This window comes from Pleurodeles waltl, chromosome 6, assembly GCF_031143425.1.
Source record: "Pleurodeles waltl isolate 20211129_DDA chromosome 6, aPleWal1.hap1.20221129, whole genome shotgun sequence".
Classification (NCBI taxonomy): domain Eukaryota; kingdom Metazoa; phylum Chordata; class Amphibia; order Caudata; family Salamandridae; genus Pleurodeles; species Pleurodeles waltl.
Window position 1 is genome coordinate 366,359,519 of NC_090445.1, and position 20,778 is coordinate 366,380,296.

The 20,778-nt window shown below is 47.0% G+C and overlaps 1 protein-coding gene across 6 annotated transcripts in view; it reads left to right on the top strand.

Moving 5' to 3' along the window:
* The window catches only part of CHD8 (chromodomain helicase DNA binding protein 8), a 1,013,809-nt gene that overhangs the window by 654,731 nt on the left and 338,300 nt on the right, over positions 1-20,778 (top strand). For all 6 annotated transcript variants that reach the window (XM_069238270.1, XM_069238269.1, XM_069238274.1 and 3 more), the window contains exon 28: positions 7,719-7,767. In XM_069238270.1, the coding sequence (XP_069094371.1) occupies positions 7,719-7,767 (49 nt within the window). The remainder of the gene's footprint in view (positions 1-7,718; positions 7,768-20,778) is intronic.

Here is a 20,778-nt window from a genome sequence, read left to right on the forward strand (position 1 = left end):
CCTGGGGTCCCTCCTGAGGTGTTGGATCTCCACCAGCCGAGTCGGGGTCGCCGGGTGCAGTGTTGCAAGTCTCACGCTTCTTGCGGGGAGCTTGCAGGGTTCTTTAAAGCTGCTGGAAACAAAGTTGCAGCTTTTCTTGGAGCAGGTCCGCTGTCCTCGGGAGTTTCTTGTCTTTTCGAAGCAGGGGCAGTCCTCAGAGGATGTCGAGGTCGCTGGTCCCTTTGGAAGGCGTCGCTGGAGCAGGATCTTTGGAAGGCAGGAGACAGGCCGGTGAGTTTCTGGAGCCAAGGCAGTTGTCGTCTTCTGGTCTTCCTCTGCAGGGGTTTTCAGCTAGGCAGTCCTTCTTCTTGTAGTTGCAGGAATCTGATTTTCTAGGGTTCAGGGTAGCCCTTAAATACTAAATTTAAGGGCGTGTTTAGGTCTGGGGGGTTAGTAGCCAATGGCTACTAGCCCTGAGGGTGGGTACACCCTCTTTGTGCCTCCTCCCAAGGGGAGGGGGTCACAATCCTAACCCTATTGGGGGAATCCTCCATCTGCAAGATGGAGGATTTCTAAAAGTTAGAGTCACCTCAGCTCAGGACACCTTAGGGGCTGTCCTGACTGGCCAGTGACTCCTCCTTGTTATTCTCATTATTTTCTCCGGCCTTGCCGCCAAAAGTGGGGCCTGGCCGGAGGGGGCGGGCAACTCCACTAGCTGGAGTGTCCTGCTGGGTTGGCACAAAGGAGGTGAGCCTTTGAGGCTCACCGCCAGGTGTGACAATTCCTGCCTGGGAGAGGTGTTAGCATCTCCACCCAGTGCAGGCTTTGTTACTGGCCTCAGAGTGACAAAGGCACTCTCCCCATGGGGCCAGCAACATGTCTCGGTTTGTGGCAGGCTGCTAAAGCTAGTCAGCCTACACAGATAGTCGGTTAAGTTTCAGGGGGCACCTCTAAGGTGCCCTCTGTGGTGTATTTTACAATAAAATGTACACTGGCATCAGTGTGCATTTATTGTGCTGAGAAGTTTGATACCAAACTTCCCAGTTTTCAGTGTAGCCATTATGGTGCTGTGGAGTTCGTGTTTGACAGACTCCCAGACCATATACTCTTATGGCTACCCTGCACTTACAATGTCTAAGGTTTTGTTTAGACACTGTAGGGGTACCATGCTCATGCACTGGTACCCTCACCTATGGTATAGTGCACCCTGCCTTAGGGCTGTAAGGCCTGCTAGAGGGGTGTCTTACCTATACTGCATAGGCAGTGAGAGGCTGGCATGGCACCCTGAGGGGAGTGCCATGTCGACTTACTTGTTTTGTCCTCACTAGCACACACAAGCTGGCAAGCAGGGTGTCTGTGCTGAGTGAGAGGTCTCCAGGGTGGCATAAGACATGCTGCAGCCCTTAGAGACCTTCCTTGGCATCAGGGCCCTTGGTACTAGAAGTACCAGTTACAAGGGACTTATCTGGATGCCAGGGTCTGCCAATTGTGGATACAAAAGTACAGGTTAGGGAAAGAACACTGGTGCTGGGGCCTGGTTAGCAGGCCTCAGCACACTTTCAATTGTAAACATAGCATCAGCAAAGGCAAAAAGTCAGGGGGCAACCATGCCAAGGAGGCATTTCCTTACAGTCCACTTTTAAAGTAGCTATTTGTCAATAACTTGAAAAGTATACATGCAATTGAAATGATTCAAAGTTCCTAATGTACTTACCTGCAATACCTTTCAAACAAGATATTACATGTTAAATTTGAACCTGTGGTTCTTAAAATAAACTAAGAAAAGATATTTTTCTATAACAAAACCTATTGGCTGGATTTGTCTCTGAGTGTGTGTACCTCATTTATTGTCTATGTGTATGTACAACAAATGCTTAACACTACTCCTTGGATAAGCCTACTGCTCGACCACACTACCACAAAATAGAGCATTAGTATTATCTCTTTTTACCACTATTTTACCTCTAAGGGGAACCCTTGGACTCTGTGCATGCTATTCCTTACTTTGAAATAGCACATACAGAGCCAACTTCCTACAATGTTCATTTGAGTAAACTGGTGATTCGGGTTCTTCCATTCATCGTCACTACTCCAACCATCTGAACTGGAACTGTAATAGTGAGAATGTGGTTTTCGGGGAAGGTTTTCCAATTCATCTGAAGACCCTGACCCTCCTAGGTGATAATCCTCTTTTGTGTAAGGGTATACTTTCTCTCTGCTGAATTTTTTTTTTATGTCCTTCTGTAATTTAGTGATTTTCTACACGTGAGGTGTTCCTTAGTCTCGTTAAGTTCCGAATAGATTTCTGCTAAACCGGACTTACATTGAGCAAGTTGAATAGTTGCCTTAATGGACGTTTCCATCATGGAAATTTGTGTAGTGATGGAATCAGCCAGTCTTTTTGAAGTATTAATGATCAGAATTAGCCAATCACGTGTAAGTTTCCAAGATATTTGTGCCCAGCGGTTCCGGAATTGTTAAATATGTCCTTCGATAAAGAGCCCTTATTTGGCCTACAAGATGAAGTTACCACACTTGAAAAACTCAACAAATATAATCAAACTTACAAAGCTATGGGTACACTCCCAGCTAGCACACACAAAGGTAATTTTAATTGCCTGGGGTTCTCAAGAGGCTTTTGGTCATCTTTTACAGACCAGTCTTCCACATAAACAAAGCCCACCTCTCAGTCATACTCCACTGGTGGTTATAGAGCTCCCTATAGAGGGAACAAAATCAAAGGCAGATGAAAGCCATCTACATCTAGAGGTTCCTAATCCACCACCAAACAATGACTGTCTCCACCCCTCACCAACTCACACCACTCCTGTAGGGGGGAAGGCTATAACATTTTTACCCACAATGTCCTCAGACTACCACAGAACAATGGGTGCTTTCAGTTTTCCAAAATGGTTACTGCTTGGAGCTCACTTCCACTGCGCCAATCATACCCCATCCTACTCAGACTTACCCAAGAACATCTCACTCTTCTCAAAGAGGAAGTACACTTTCTTCTCAAAGGGCCCCTGGAACTGGTTCTGTTACAACTCCAGGGTACGGGAGTTTCCTCCTGTATTTCCTAATATCCAAAAATGACGGATCTCTGACCAATCTTAGATCTCAGACCCTTGAATCATTACGTCCTGTGAGAACACTTCTATGTGGTCTCTCTTCAAGATGTCATTCCCTTCTCCAACAGGGCTATTTTATGTCTGTGTTACACCTAAAGGATGCCTAGTTTCACATTCCTATTTATCCAGCACACTGCAAATACCTCAGATCCTTAATGGCGGGGAAACATTACCAATTCATGGTCTTCTCTCTGGGGGTCACAACTGCTCCCAGAGTATTCACAAAATGTCTTGCCGTCGTGGCCGCACACTTCAGAAGACAACCCATGTGTTCCCTTACTTGGACGATTGGCTTATCAAAGCCAATACCTTCCAGCAATGTCAGCATCACACTCAACTCACATTTCCTCCTACACACTCTAGGATTCGCCATCAATTACCTCAAATCACATCTTCAACCTCTCCAGATACAGCCCTTTCTAGGAGTGATTCTCAATACACTATTATGACTAGCTTTTCCCAGCTCAGCCCATATTCATGCCTTTCAAGCAATGAATGCTCGATTTACAGAGAACCATTCATACACAGTAAGGACTGTTATGCGCCTACGGGGGATGATGGCATTGTGCATTGCCATCGTACCTCATGCCAGGCTTCGTATGCGTCCCCTTCAACAATGCCTCTCATCAACGTTCTCTAGCACAGGGTCAACAGGAAGATCTAGTGTTATTGGTCTGCCAGGCTCATCCCTCTCTGCTTTGGTGAAACACCACAACCCTTATGAAAGGGTGGCCCTTTTTAGACCCTGTGCCTCAGATCACTCTCGCTTCAGACCTGATCTCCACAATATCACAGTCCAGGGGCTATGGAACACCACTCAGTAGTCCTTACACATCAATCACCTGGAACTGCATGCAATCTTCCTAGCAATGAAAGTGTTCCTTCCACACTTGCAACACAAGTTGGTGTTGGGTACGTACAGACAACATGACTGCCATGTACTGTCTTCAAAAATGGGGGGGTGGAGAGGGACACAACTGCCTTAACAATCCCATCTTGCACAAACAATATGGAAATGGACAGTTCATCAGTACTTTCACATAGTGGCACAATATCTTGCAGGGTCAGAAAATCCATTTGCTGACACCACTTCTGTATCTCTCAGTAGTTCCACATCAGAAGCTCCACCACCGACCATACCCTCTCGCACAGAATCAAGGTCAAATAAGACATCCAGACCCCAAGTCGCTCAACTTAGCGATATGGCTCCTGAGGTCATAGAATGTAGGTATTTACATCACCGCAAGAGTGTATGGATATTCTTAAAGAAGCACGTAAACTCACAATTAGACAATGTTACGCGGCAAAATGGAAATGTTTTGTTTGCTATTGCCAATCAAGACATTGACCCTCCCAAGCCAAAGGTTCAAGAGGTTGTCTTTTACCTACTGCATTTACAAAAGCCTAATCTTGCTTACTTAATCCATTTGTCTTCATTTAGCAGCTATAGCTGCATACCTTCAAAACAGATTGCATACTTGTTTGTTCAGAGTTTCCGTTATTAAGGCATTTATGGAAGGACTTAAAATAATAATTCTAGCAAGGGTTCCTTCAGCCCTATCCTGGAATCTTAACATTATTCTCACAAGGCGTATGGGTCCCCTGTAGGAAGTTGGCTCTGTATGTACTATTTCAAAGTAAGAAATAGCATGCACAGAGTCCAAGGGTTCCCCTTAGAGGTAAGATAGTAGAAAAAATAGATAATTCTAATGCTCTTTTTTGTGGTAGTGTGGTCGAGCAGTAGGCTTATCAGAGGGTAGTGTTAAGCATTTGTTGTACACACACAGGCAATAAATGGAACACACACTCAAAGACAATTCCAGGCCAATAGGTTTTTATATAGAAAAATATCTTTTCTTAGTTTATTTTAAGAACAACAGGTTCAAGATTTACAAACAATACTTTAAATGAAAGGTATTTCACTTAGGAACTTTAGGAACTTTGAATTAGCAAAATAGCATATACAGTTTTCACACAAATGGCAATAAGCTATTTTAAAACTGGACACAGTGCAATTTTCAACAGTTCCTGGGGGAGGTAAGTGTTTGTTAGTTTTGCATGTAAGTAAACTACCTACAGGGTTCAAAGTTGGGTCCAAGGTAGCCCACCATTGGGGGTTCAGAGCAACCCCAAAGTTACCACACCAGCAGCTCAGGGCCGGCCAGGTGCAGAGGTCAAAGTGGTGCCCAAAACACATAGGCTTCAATGGAGAAGGGGGTGCCCCGGTTCCAGTCTGCCAGCAGATAAGTACCCGCGTCTTCGGAGGGCAGACCAGGGGGGTTTTGTAGGGCACCGTGGGGGACACAAGTCAGCACAAAAAGTACACCCTCAGCAGCACAGGGCGGCCAGGTGCATTGTGCAAACAGGCGTTGGGTTTGCAATGTAGTTCAATGGGAGACCCAGGGGTCTCTTCAGCGATGCAGGCAAGGGGGGGGGGGGGCTCCTCGGGGTAGCCACCTCCTGGGCAAGGGAGAGGGCCACCTGGGGGTCGCTCCTGCACTGGAGGTCGGATCCTTCAGGTCCTGGGGGCTGCGGGTGCAGTGTCCCTACCAGGCATCGGGTTCTTAGAAGCAGGCAGTCGCGGTCAGGGGGAGCCTCTGGATTCCCTCTGCAGGCGTCGCTGTGGGGGCTCAGGGGGGTCAACTCTGGCTACTCACGGGCTCGCAGTCGCTGGGGAGTCCTCCCTGTAGTGTTGGTTCTCCACAAGTCGAGCTGGGGGCGTAGGGTGCAGAGTGCAAAGTCTCACGCTTCCGGTGGGAAACGTGTGTTCTTTCAAAGTTGCTTCTTTGTTGCAAAGATGCTCCTTACTTGGAGCAGAGCCGCTGTCCTCTGGAGTTCTTGGTCCTTTTAGATGCAGGGTAGTCCTCTGAGGCGTCAAGTGTATTCAAACTTCCTATTATAAAGCCAAGCGACATTTGCATACACCACGTAGAGCGCACTTCACTACGGAGACAGGTGCATCTGTGGCATTTTTAGGTAGCATACTTACCTATAGCAGCTACATGGTCTACACTGCATACCTTTACAAAACATTGTGTAGATGTATTTGCACGTCAACAGTCAAACGTTGGGCAAGCGGTACTAAAAACACACTTTCAAACAATTGCAAATCCCTCACACTAGCCACCGCTTGATGGAGGGACTGCTTTGCAGTCTATGCATAGCATATGTATCTACAGCCACACATGCCATCGAACGGAAAATGTTACTTGCCAGTAGACATCTGTTCTTGGCATGTTGTGCTGTAGATTCACATGTGCCCTCCCTAGACGCATGTGGCTATTGCAATTTATTTACATATAGATATTGTACATTTGTAGATACAGTGCATTGACATCTTTTCTATCCTACTCTCTTTTCACTACTACACTCTCCTGTCTGCAGAGAAACAATCTAACAAATGGCTCAATGCCCATGCACGGTATTACCAAGAGGGGGAGTCACTTGATCCCGTGACTCCAAGAGCTCCTTTGAAGTTCTACCACTCCGATCCCAACACTAGATGGTGAGCTTATGCATAGCATGTGAATCTACAGCACTAAATATGACAAACAAATGTCTACAGGTAAGTAGCATTTTCCTTTTTGCATGATCATGCTTCAGTAAATAATGCTGTTCATCTGAAAGGACACTTTCTGGCCTTACTGGATTTTGAAGACTCTGAGGTCATTGTGTCAATACATACAAATCACTGAAAGATTCATTATTTTATGGTGGCAGGTTGCCATTTTCAATTGCAGTTACTACAGATCAAGCTGAAGTTGTTACTTGAAGCTGGTAGCGGCTTATCTTTGAGAAAAGATTACATGGTCTACCCTTCCATAGTCAATTGAGTGTTTAGCTTGTTCAAGGATTCCTGGTTAGTATGTGTTCTAAGGAAGTCTGTAGATGTGCTGACAAACCTGATTCTGGCAAGAAAGTGCACTAAGGAATTCTGTTGGTGCACTGAAAAAGCAGGGTCTGACAAGTATTTTAAGAGCTGTCGGACCTGAAGTTCCAGTCACAGAATGAGATGGACTATCAATATGTAGTCTGTGGCTGTCATAAATTCTATTTTGTGTAATGATATACTGCTTTGCTAACATTGATAACTGTGGGTTTTCCATTCTGATGGCAGGGAATGATTTGCGCATGTTATGTAAGATACCAAAGCTGGGAAAAGTTTTCAGTTATTTCATTTTCTTATGATTAGAGTACAGTACTATTGTGCAACTGATACATCAGTGGCAAGCCCACACAGAGTCCTGCCTAATAACATCGGACTGCCTTTGAACTTCTAGAAAGGCCTCATTTGACTTTTTAGAACCGTCCTCAATGAATAAAACTCCATTGAAGAGCAGGTGTACTTGTAGATGGTAATCTACCCTACCCCACACCTTCCATATATCATCTGAATATTACTTTAAAAAATGTGGTCTTCAAACAATCTTTGTAATGGCAGTATGATTTGGTTTCAGTCTTATATGTTTACACAGTGCTTTAAGTGAAGATAAGCAACTAAGCTGAAATCTCTTAAATGACACATTAAACCTCTTAATTGGTTCCCTCTCCACCTCCTCTCGCTCCCACTTTGCCTCACCATTTTCTCTTCTTTTGGTCTCCTCCTAGGGTGATATGATGATGGACGAAGAGATCTCAGTGGTGGATGGTGAAGAAGGTATGCGATCTTCATAGTGATTCAAATCCATACCATGATAAAAACAGCTGTAATATGCTCATCTCTTCCATGAGTCAGATCTTGTCTGTTCAGTGCTGCTGACCTTTTTTTAAAATATATGTTGAATAACAAAGATTTTCCTTCCAGACATACAGTTGTCTGGTGTTTGGTCATGCTGTGCAGTTGCTGTGCTTATCCAGGTTGTTTGAAAAAATCCAGGTTAATCCATTCTGATGGGATTGTGTTTTCTGCTTACGTGATGACTGGAAAGAATCTGTTTTGATTCGGGGCAAGTTTGGATATTTTGCTGCAATGTTAGTATCAGCTTAGTTTTTTGAAGTATGACTTCTATAAAAGGCAAGGCAACTCTTTGTGTCCCCTTGAGACTATCACTTGTAAGTTTACTGGTTCCTTCTCTTGGAACCGCTCAGATTCTCATTTGGGTTTGACCTTCCAGTATTGTTTCCAAGAACATTTCCACTTTTCAAGTGTCCCTGGCACTTTGAACTCCACACTTGTTCCTTCTTCAACTTTGACACAGTCACACAAATAAATTTGCTTGTCTCTAGAAACCTTTCCTTTCTGACAGTTATAGCCTCAGATTAATCACCTTCCCCTGGTCTTGACTGGACCTAAAACCTTTCAGCAGTATCTCTGCGTGCCGGTACATGGCGCTGTGCGACTCTGCATGAACACTATTCTGCTTCAGACATGACATGCAAGGCCTAAATAGGTGCCACTCAGACACGCTGTCAGTTCCTTTATTTCCACTCCACCAGACGCAGCTCTGGAGCCTGCTTTCGTCTCTTTGAGACCCTTACTGTTAAATTATATTTTCATTGTTCAAGGAAAATGTCGGCTCTCAAAAAAAAAAAACCGGTTTCAACCCCTGTAAGAAATGTCACAAACAAATGTCTGTGACCAGTCTTCATCAGATTTGCCTGTGGTGCCTTGGGTAGAGTCACAGCTCTAAGGCCTGCAGTGACTGTGCTTCAATGAATATGAAGGCTGATGGACACCATAAGGTGTAACTTTACATCTCCAAGCACTGTAAGACCAAGACTCCGTGGTAAGACTAGTCCAAGATCCAAAATTCAGTCTCAGTCCCATTCAAGATCCAGAAGCTGCCAGGATCGTTCCAGTGGTCTGTCTCACTAAAAGTCGTCGGGTAAGTCAAAGAAAAAAACCCACAAGAAATCTTAAGTGGGCTTTGTCCTCTTCCCACCACTCACATCCTCCTGAAGAAGGCATGAGGTGGCACCGTACATCTTGGTCTCGCTCCCAAAGTAGTTCGACTTAGAAGACTGTACCAGAACTTAGCCCAGTACAACTAGAGTGTCCGGGGCTGTCTGCCTCCATAGAGGTAAACACACACACACTGCACTTCCTGTTCAGCATGGATTGGGACAGCCTCTACAATGCAGGTGATGAGATTTACCTTCAATACTGTAGGAAGTTGGCTCCGTATGTGCTATTTCAAAGTAAGGAATAGCATGCACAGAGTCCAAGGGTTCCCCTTAGAGGTAAGATAGTGGCAAAAAGAGATAATACTAATGCTCTATTTTGTGGTAGTGTGGTCGAGCAGTAGGCTTATCAAAGGAGTAGTGTTAAGCATTTGCTGTACATACACACAGGCAATAAATGAGGAACACACACTCAGAGACAAATCCAGCCAATAGGTTTTGTTATAGAAAAATATCTTTTCTTAGTTTATTTTAAGAACCACTGGTTCAAATTCTACATGTAATATCTCATTTGAAAGGTATTGCAGGTAAGTACTTTAGGAACTTTGAATCATTTCATTAGCATGTATACTTTTTACATAAAACACAATAAGCTGTTTTAAAAGTGGACACAGTGCAATTTTCACAGTTCCTGGGGGAGGTAAAGTATTGTTAGTTTTAACAGGTAAGTAAGTCACTTACAGGTTTCAGTTTTGGGTCCAAGGTAGCCCACCGTTGGGGGTTCAGAGCAACCCCAAAGTTATCACACCAGCAGCTCAGGGCCGGTCAGGTGCAAAGGTCAAAGAGGTGCCCAAAACACATAGGCTTCAATGGAGAGAAGGGGGTGCCCCGGTTCCAGTCTGCCAGCAGGTAAGTACCCGCGTCTTCGGAGGGCAGACCAGGGGGGTTTTGTAGGGCACCGGGGGGGACACAAGTCAGCACAAAAAGTACACCCTCAGCAGCGCGGGGGCGGCTGGGTGCAGTGTGCAAACACGTGTCGGGTTTTCAATGAGAGATCAAGGGATCTCTTCAGCGTTGCAGGCAGGCAAGGGGGGGGCTCCTCGGGGTAGCCACCACCTGGGCAAGGGAGAGGGCCTCCTGGGGGTCACTCCTGCACAGGAGTTCCGTTCCTTTAGGTGCTGGGGGCTGCGGGTGCAGGGTCTTTTCCAGCCGTCGGGAAATGGAGTTCAGGCAGTCGCGGTCAGGGGGAGCCTCGGGATTCCCTCTGCAGGCGTCGCTGTGGGGGCTCAGGGGGGACAACTTTGGTTACTCACGGTCTCAGAGTCGCCGGAGGGTCCTCCCTGAGGTGTTGGTTCTCCACCAGTCGAGTCGGGGTCGCCGGGTGCAGTGTTGCAAGTCTCACGCTTCTTGCGGGGAGTTGCAGGGGTCTTTAAATCTGCTCCTTTGAAACAAAGTTGCAGTTCTTTTGGAGCAGTGCCGCTGTCCTCGGGAGTTTCTTGTCTTTCTTGAAGCAGGGCAGTCCTCAGAGGATTCAGAGGTTGCTGGTCCCTTGGAAAGTGTCGCTGGAGCATGTTTCTTTGGAAGGCAGGAGACAGGCTGGTAAGTCTGGGGCCAAAGCAGTTGGTGTCTTCTGTTCTTCCTCTGCAGGGGTTTTTCAGCTCAGCAGTCTTCTTCTTCTTGTAGTTTCAGGAATCTAAATTCTTAGGTTCAGGGGAGCCCTTAAATACTAAATTTAAGGGCGTGTTTAGGTCTGGGGGGTTAGTAGCCAATGGCTACTAGCCCTGAGGGTGAGTACACCCTCTTTGTGCCTCCTCCCAAGGGGAGGGGGTCACATTCCTATCCCTATTGGGGGAATCCTCCTTCTACAAGATGGAGGATTTCTAAAAGTCAGTCACCTCAGCTCAGGACACCTTAGGGGCTGTCCTGACTGGCCAGTGACTCCTCCTTGTTTTTCTCATTATCTCTCCTGGACTTGCCGCCAAAAGTGGGGGCTGTGTCCAGGGGGCGGGCATCTCCACTAGCTGGAGTGCCCTGGGGCATTGTAACACGAAGCTTGAGCCTTTGAAGCTCACTGCTAGGTGTTACAGTTCCTGCAGGGGGGAGGTGTGAAGCACCTCCACCCAGAGCATGCTTTGTTTCTGTCCTCCGAGCGCACAAAGGCTCTCACCGCATGAGGTCAGAAACTCGTCTCTCAGCAGCAGGCTGGCAGAGACCAGTCAGTCCTGCACTGAACAATTGGGTAAAATACAGGGGGTATCTCTAAGATGCCCTCTGTGTGCATTTTTTAAATAAATCCAACACTGGCATCAGTGTGGGTTTATTATTCTGAGAAGTTTGATACTAAACTTCCCAGTATTCAGTGTAGCAATTATGGAGCTGTGGAGTTCGTTTTTGACAGACTCCCAGCCCATATACTCTTATGGCTACCCTGCACTTACAATGTCTAAGGTTTTGCTTAGACACTGTAGGGGCATAGTGCTCATGCACCTATGCCCTCACCTGTGGTATAGTGCACCCTGCCTTAGGGCTGTAAGGCCTGTTAGAGGGGTGACTTACCTATGCCACAGGCAGTGTGAGGTTGGCATGGCACCCTGTAGGAAGTTGGCTCTGTATGTGCTATTTCAAAGTAAGGAATAGCATGCACAGAGTCCAAGGGTTCCCCTTAGAGGTAAAATAGTGGTAAAAATAGATAATACTAATGCTCTATTTTGTGGTAGTGTGGTCGAGCAGTAGGCTTATCCAAGGAGTAGTGTTAAGCATTTGTTGTACATACACATAGACAATAAATGAGGTACACACACTCAGAGACAAATCCAGCCAATAGGTTTTTATATAGAAAACTATCTTTTCTTAGTTTATTTTTAGAACCACAGGTTCAAATTCTACATGTAATAGCTCATTCGAAAGGTATTGCAGGTAAGTACTTTAGGAACTTCAAATCATCAAAATTGCATGTATACTTTTCAAGTTATTCACAAATAGCTGTTTTAAAAGTGGACACTTAGTGCAATTTTCACAGTTCCTAGGGGAGGTAAGTATTTGTTAGTTTTACCAGGTAAGTAAGACACTTACAGGGTTCAGTTCTTGGTCCAAGGTAGCCCACCGTTGGGGGTTCAGAGCAACCCCAAAGTCACCACACCAGCAGCTCAGGGCCGGTCAGGTGCAGAGTTCAAAGTGGTGCCCAAAACACATAGGCTAGAATGGAGAGAAGGGGGTGCCCCGGTTCCGGTCTGCTTGCAGGTAAGTACCCGCGTCTTCGGAGGGCAGACCAGGGGGGTTTTGTAGGGCACCGGGGGGGACACAAGTCCACACAGAAATTTCACCCTCAGCAGCGCGGGGGCGGCCGGGTGCAGTGTAGGAACAGGCGTCGGGTTCGCAATGTTAGTCTATGAGAGATCTCGGGATCTCTTCAGCGCTGCAGGCAGGCAAGGGGGGGATTCCTCGGGGAAACCTCCACTTGGGCAAGGGAGAGGGACTCCTGGGGGTCACTTCTCCAGTGAAAGTCCGGTCCTTCAGGTCCTGGGGGCTGCGGGTGCAGGGTCTCTCCCAGGCGTCGGGACTTTAGATTCAAAGAGTCGCGGTCAGGGGAAGCCTCGGGATTCCCTCTGCAGGCGGCGCTGTGGGGGCTCAGGGGGGACAGGTTTTGGTACTCACAGTATCAGAGTAGTCCTGGGGTCCCTCCTGAGGCGTCGGATCTCCACCAGCCGAGTCGGGGTCGCCGGGTGCAGTGTTGCAAGTCTCACGCTTCTTGCGGGGAGCTTGCAGGGATCTTTAAAGTTGCTGGAAACAAAGTTGCAGCTTTTCTTGGAGCAGGTCCGCTGTCCTCGGGAGTTTCTTGTCTTTTCGAAGCAGGGGCAGTCCTCAGAGGATGTCGAGGTCGCTGGTCCCTTTGGAAGGCGTCGCTGGAGCAGGATCTTTGGAAGGCAGGAGACAGGCCGGTGAGTTTCTGGAGCCAAGGCAGTTGTCGTCTTCTGGTCTTCCGCTGCAGGGGTTTTCAGCTGGGCAGTCCTTCTTCTTGTAGTTGCAGGAATCTAATTTTCTAGGGTTCAGGGTAGCCCTTAAATACTAAATTTAAGGGCGTGTTTAGGTCTGGGGGGTTAGTAGCCAATGGCTACTAGCCCTGAGGGTGGGTACACCCTCTTTGTGCCTCCTCCCAAGGGGAGGGGGTCACAATCCTAACCCTATTGGGGGAATCCTCCATCTGCAAGATGGAGGATTTCTAAAAGTTAGAGTCACCTCAGCTCAGGACACCTTAGGGGCTGTCCTGACTGGCCAGTGACTCCTCCTTGTTATTCTCATTATTTTCTCCGGCCTTGCCGCCAAAAGTGGGGCCTGGCCGGAGGGGGCGGGCAACTCCACTAGCTGGAGTGTCCTGCTGGGTTGGCACAAAGGAGGTGAGCCTTTGAGGCTCACCGCCAGGTGTGACAATTCCTGCCTGGGAGAGGTGTTAGCATCTCCACCCAGTGCAGGCTTTGTTACTGGCCTCAGAGTGACAAAGGCACTCTCCCCATGGGGCCAGCAACGTGTCTCGGTTTGTGGCAGGCTGCTAAAGCTAGTCAGCCTACACAGATAGTCGGTTAAGTTTCAGGGGGCACCTCTAAGGTGCCCTCTGTGGTGTATTTTACAATAAAATGTACACTGGCATCAGTGTGCATTTATTGTGCTGAGAAGTTTGATACCAAACTTCCCAGTTTTCAGTGTAGCCATTATGGTGCTGTGGAGTTCGTGTTTGACAGACTCCCAGACCATATACTCTTATGGCTACCCTGCACTTACAATGTCTAAGGTTTTGTTTAGACACTGTAGGGGTACCATGCTCATGCACTGGTACCCTCACCTATGGTATAGTGCACCCTGCCTTAGGGCTGTAAGGCCTGCTAGAGGGGTGTCTTACCTATACTGCATAGGCAGTGAGAGGCTGGCATGGCACCCTGAGGGGAGTGCCATGTCGACTTACTCATTTTGTTCTCACTAGCACACACAGGCTTGTAAGCAGTGTGTCTGTGCTGAGTGAGGGGTCTCTAGGGTGGCATAAGACATGCTGCAGCCCTTAGAGACCTTCCTTGGCATCAGGGCCCTTGGTACTAGAAGTACCAGTTACAAGGGACTTATCTGAATGCCAGGGTGTGCCAATTGTGGATACAATGGTACATTTTAGGTGAAGGAACACTGGTGCTGGGGCCTGGTTAGCAGGGTCCCAGCACTCTTCTCAGCCAAGTCAGCATCAGTATCAGGCAAAAAGTGGGGGGTAACTGCAACAGGGAGCCATTTCTTTACACACCCTGAGGGGAGTGCCATGTCGACTTAGTCATTTTCTCCCCACCAGCACACACAAGCTGGCAAGCAGTGTGTCTGTGCTGAGTGAGGGGTCCCTAGGGTGGCATAAGTCATGCTGCAGCCCTTAGAGACCTTCCCTGGCATCAGGGCCCTTGGTACCAGGGGTACCAGTTACAAGGGACTTACCTGGGTGCCAGGGTTGTGCCAATTGTGGAGACAATGGTACATTTTAGGTGAAAGAACACTGGTGCTGGGGCCTGGTTAGCAGGGTCCCAGCACACTTCTCAGTCAAGTCAGTATCAGGCAAAAAGTGGGGGGTAACTGCAACAGGGAGCCATTTCTTTACAAATACCACCAGGGGAATTGGTATGACGACATGGAGGAGGCCACCCAGTTTAATACCACCCCTGAGTTGGGGCTACAGTCGCCATCTGGACCTGCCACTGAGGAGAGTGCTTCTTACACCGTTCTAATTCACAGTGTGGCCAAAGTCCTTGATGTCCAACTCCCCACCTTGGAGGTCAAGACTGAGTTCTGACCAAAGTTTTCCGGTCAGGGCAAACATCCTTGTAGGTAACTGGCCTGGTGTGTGGTGGGTACTCAAGGTACTTACACTTCATACCAGGTATCCCCTCTTAGTGAAGTGTAGGCAGTATCTAGAAGCCAGGCTCTCTAGAGGTAGCTGTGGATGAGCAGCCAAAGGCTTATCAAGGAGACATGCAAAGCTCATGCAATACCACTGTAGTCCCACAGCACTTACACATTTGAAAGAAAACACTCAGTTGTACAAAAATAAAGGTACTTTATGTTCGATGGCATCTGTTGCTGCAGATACACATGTTGTGCACAGTCCGCCATCTGGTGTTGGGTCGGAGTGTTACAAGTTGTTTTTCTTCGAAGAAGTCTTTCGAGTCACGAGACCGAGGGACTCCTCCTATTTGCTTCCTTTGCGCATGGGCGTCTGCTCCATCTTAGATTGTTTTTTTTCTGCCCTCGGATTCGGACGTGTTCCTTTTCGCTCCGGGTTTCGGCACGGAAAGATAGTCAAAACTTCAAAAAATTACGTCGGTATTGTTTCGCTCGGGATAGTTAGAATCGACACCGAATCGTGAAGAGCTCCGGTAGCCCTTCGGGGTAATTTCGATCCCCCGTCGGGGCCTGGTCGGCCCGACCGCGTGTAACAAAGACACCAATGGAACGGACCCCGTTCCGATTCTGTCCTAAATGCCACAATAAATATCCATATACGGACCAACATTTGGTCTGTAACTTGTGCCTGTCACCCAAGCACAAAGAAGAAACTTGTGAGGCCTGTCGTGCGTTCCGGTCCCGAAAAACGCTCCGTGACCGTCAAGCCAGAAGACTACAGATGGCGTCCACGCCGACAGAACACCGAGAGTTCGAGGAACAAGGAGAAGAGGAGGAAGCCTTCTCCATCCATGAAACGGACTCTGATGAATTCGACGTCGAGGAAACTGTGAGTAAGACGTCGAAAAGCACACAGCACAAGAAAACAGACAAGGCCCAGGGGACGCCACTGCCAACTGGCCATGGCTCAACCCATAAAGGTGACCGTCCATCGGCACCGAAAAAGGCCGAACTGGTGCCCAGGTCGTCCGACTCGGGTCGAGACACAGGCACGCAACATTCTCGGGACCGAGAAAGTGTTGCCGAAAAAGATCGACGCCGAGAAGGCGGAGCCGACGCTGCTCGACGCAGAGACAGTGGCACCGAGGATGATCGACGCCGAGAAGGCTCGACTCCGAAAAAGAAGAGATTCGCCTCGGAGCCGAAAACAAAAAAAGACACAGTTTCGGTGCCAAAACAACCAGCAACCGAACCCACTACCGGCTCATATTCAGAGGAACAATCATTGTCCTCTCAAATGCGTAAACACAGGTTTGAAGAGGAGTTAGAGACTACTGATGTAGACCATACACAAAAGAGGATCTTCATCCAGAGTGGAACAGGGAAGATTAGCACTCTCCCACCAATCAAGAGAAAAAGGAGACGAGTTCCAAACTGAACAACTGACACCACAAGCAAAGGTGGCAAAGAAAGCAACTCCGCCACCCTCTCCTCCACCTGTAACTCAGATATCACCGGCACAAACTCCATCACATTCACCGGCTCACACCACCATGAGCCAAGATGACCAAGATGCTTGGGACCTATACGACGCACCAGTGTCAGACAATAGCCCAGAGTCATACCCTACCAAGCCCTCACCACCCGAGGACAGCACAGCGTATGCGCAGGTGGTAGCTAGGGCAGCAGAATTCCACAACGTGTCGTTACACACAGAACCTGTCGAGGATGACTTCCTTTTTAACACCCTCTCCTCCACCCATAGCAACTACCAAAGCCTGCCTATGCTTCCAGGAATGCTAAGGCACGCGAAGCAAATCTTCAAAGACCCTGTCAAGAGTAGAGCGATCACTCCAAGGGTAGAGAAAAAATATAAAGCACCTCCCACAGACCCTGCTTTTATCACCTCTCAACTGCCACCAGACTCAGTCGTGGTAGGAGCAGCTCGCAAAAGAGCCAATTCACACACATCGGGCGATGCACCACCCCCGGATAAGGAAAGCCGAAAATTTGACGCAGCTGGGAAAAGAGTCGCTGTACAAGCTGCAAGCCAGTGGCGCATCGCAAACTCTCAGGCGCTCCTAGCGCGTTATGACAGAGCCCATTGGGACGAGATGCAGCATCTCATCGAGCATCTACCCAAAGAATTTCAAAAGCGGGCAAAACAAGTGGTTGAGGAGGGACAAAACATCTCCAATAACCAAATACGCTCCTCTATGGATGCAGCGGACACAGCTGCAAGAACAATAAACACTGCAGTAACCATCAGAAGGCACGCATGGTTACGCACATCTGGCTTTAAGCCAGAAATACAGCAAGCAGTACTCAATATGCCGTTCAACGAACAACAATTGTTCGGACCAGAGGTTGACACGGCGATTGAGAAGCTGAAAAAGGACACTGACACAGCCAAGGCCATGGGCGCGCTCTACTCCCCGCAGAGCAGAGGCACTTTTGGCACCTTCCGTAAAACAACCTTCAGAGGGGGGTTTCGGGGTCAGGCCACACAAGCCAGCACCTCACAATCAACACCGTCTACCTACCAGGGACAGTACCAAAGGGGAGGTTTTCGGTGCCAGTACAGAGGAGGACAATTCCCGAGAAACCGGGGGAAATTTCAAAGCCCCAAAACCCCAACAACCAAACAGTGACTTACAAGTCACTCAACCCCTCCACATAACACCAGTGGGGGGGAGACTAAGTCAGTTTTATCAATCATGGGTGGCTATAACAACAGACACTTGGGTCTTAGCAATTATCCAACATGGTTATTGCATACAATTTCTACAGATCCCTCCAAATATCCCACCAAAAACACAAAAAATGTCAAAACAGCATTTAGACCTCCTAGAAATAGAAGTTCAAGCACTACTGCAAAAAGAAGCAATAGAACTGGTACCATGTACAGAAATAAACACAGGAGTCTATTCACTGTACTTTCTAATACCCAAAAAGGACAAAACACTGAGGCAAATCTTAGATCTCAGAATACTAAACACCTACATCAAATCAGACCACTTTCACATGGTCACGCTACAGGAAGTGTTACCACTGCTAAAGCAACAGGATTACATGACAACCTTAGATCTCAAAGACACGTATTTCCACATACCGATACATCCTTCGCACAGGAAATACCTAAGGTTTGTATTCAAGGGAATACACTATCAATTCAAAGTCTTACCGTTCGGTATAACAACCGCACCAAGAGTATTTACCAAATGCCTAGCAGTAGTAGCCGCACACATCAGAAGGCAGCAAATACACGTATTCCCGTATCTAGACGATTGGCTAATCAAGACCAACTCGCTAACAAAGTGTTCACAACACACAGAGTATGTCATACAAACCCTCTACAAACTTGGGTTCTCCCTCAACTACACAAAATCACACATTGTGCCGTGCAAAATACAGCACTACTTAGGAGCGGTAATCAACACAACAAAAGGATTAGCCACTCCGAGTCCACAAAGGGTTCAACATTTTCACAAGGTCATACAGGCCATGTATCCACACTAAAAATACAGGCAAAAGTGGTTTTAAAACTCCTAGGCATGATGTCCTCATGCATAGCCATTGTCCCAAACGCAAGACTGCACATGAGGCCCTTACAACAGTGCCTAGCATCACAATGGTCACATGCACAGGGTCACCTTCTAGATCTGGTGTTGATAGACCGCCAAACATACATCTCGCTTCTATGGTGGAACAGTACAAATTTAAACAAAGGGCGGCCGTTCCAAGACCCAGTGCCACAATACGTAATAACAGATGCTTCCATGACAGGGTGGGGAGCACACCTCGATCAACACAGCATCCAAGGACAATGGGACGTACATCAAACAAAACTTCATATAAATCAACTCGAATTACTAGCAGTATTCCTGGCGCTAAAAGCATTTCAACCCATCATAACCCACAAATACGTTCTTGTCAAAACAGACAACATGACAACAATGTATTACCTAAACAAGCAAGGGGGAACACACTCGACACAGCTATGTCTCCTAGCACAAAAGATATGGCAATGGGCAATTCACAACCACATTCGCCTAATAGCACAGTTTATTCCAGGGATCCAAAATCAACTAGCAGACAGTCTCTCTCGAGATCACCAACAGGTCCACGAATGGGAGATTCACCCCCAAATCCTAAATACTTACTTCAAAATTTGGGGTACACCGCAAATAGACCTATTTGCAACAAAGGAGAACGCAAAATGCCAAAACTTCGCATCCAGGTACCCACACAGACAGTCTCAAGGCAATGCCCTATGGATGAACTGGTCAGGGAAATTTGCATACGCTTTTCCCCCTCTTCCTCTCCTTCCATATCTAGTAAACAAATTGAGTCAAAACAAACTCAAACTCATATTAATAGCACCAACATGGGCAAGACAACCTTGGTACACAACACTACTAGACCTGTCAGTAGTACCACACGTCAAGTTACCCAACAGGCCAGATCTGTTAACACAACACAAACAGCAGATCAGGCATCCAAACCCAGCATCGCTCAATCTAGCAATCTGGCTCCTGAAATCCTAGAATTCTGACATTTAAACCTCACTCAAGAATGTATGGAAGTCATAAAACAAGCTAGAAGACCATCCACTAGACACTGCTATGCAAGCAAATGGAAAAGGTTTGTTTGCTACTGCCATAATAATCAAGTTCATCCATTACACGCTTCCCCAAAAGATGTAGTGGGATACTTACTACACTTACAAAGGTCAAATCTAGCCTTCTCTTCCATCAAAATACACCTTGCAGCAATATCTGCATACCTGCAGATTACCCATTCAACTTCACTGTTTAGGATACCCGTCATTAAAGCATTTATGGAAGGCCTAAGAAGAATAATACCACCAAGAACACCACCTGTTCCTTCATGGAACCTTAACATCGTCTTGACAAGACTCATGGGACCACCTTTTGAACCCATGCATTCTTGCGAAATACAATTCTTAACCTGGAAAGTTGCATTTATCATTGCCATCACATCTCTAAGAAGAGTAAGTGAAATTCAGGCATTTACAATACAAGAACCTTTTATCCAAATACACAAAAATAAGGTTGTACTAAGAACCAATCCTAAATTCCTACCAAAGGTTATTTCACCGTTCCACTTAAATCAAACTGTAGAGTTACCAGTGTTCTTCCCACAGCCAGACTCAGTAGCTGAAAGGGCACTACATACACTAGATGTCAAAAGAGCACTAATGTACTACATCGACAGAACAAAGTAGGTTAGGAAAACAAAACAACTGTTTATTGCATTTCAAAAACCTCATACAGGAAACCCAATATCAAAACAAGGTATAGCCAGATGGATAGTTAAGTGCATCCAAACCTGCTATCTTAAAGCAAAGAGACAACTGCCCATTACACCAAGGGCACACTCAACCAGGAAAAAAGGCGCTACCATGGCATTCCTAGGAAATATTCCAATGCACGAAATATGTAAGGCAGCCACATGGTCCACGCCTCACACATTTACTAAACACTACTGTGTAGACGTGCTATCCGCACAACAGGCCACAGTAGGTCAAGCCGTACTGAGAACTTTGTTTCAGACTACTTCCACTCCTACAGGCTGAGCCACCGCTTTTGGGGAGATAACTGCTTACTAATCTATGCACAACATGTGTATCTGCAGCAACAGATGCCATCGAACTGAAAATGTCACTTACCCAGTGTACATCTGTTCGTGGCATTGGTCGCTGCAGATTCACATGTGCCCACCCGCCTCCCCGGGAGCCTGTAGCTGTTGGAAGTTATCTTCAACATTTGTACATTTGTGTATATATATATATATATATTACTTAACCTTAATTTGTACATACTTATTCCTTCCATTGCATGGGCACTATTACTAACACACACAACTCCTACCTCACCCTCTGCGGGGAAAACAATCTAAGATGGAGCCGACGCCCATGCGCAATGGAAGCAAAGAGGAG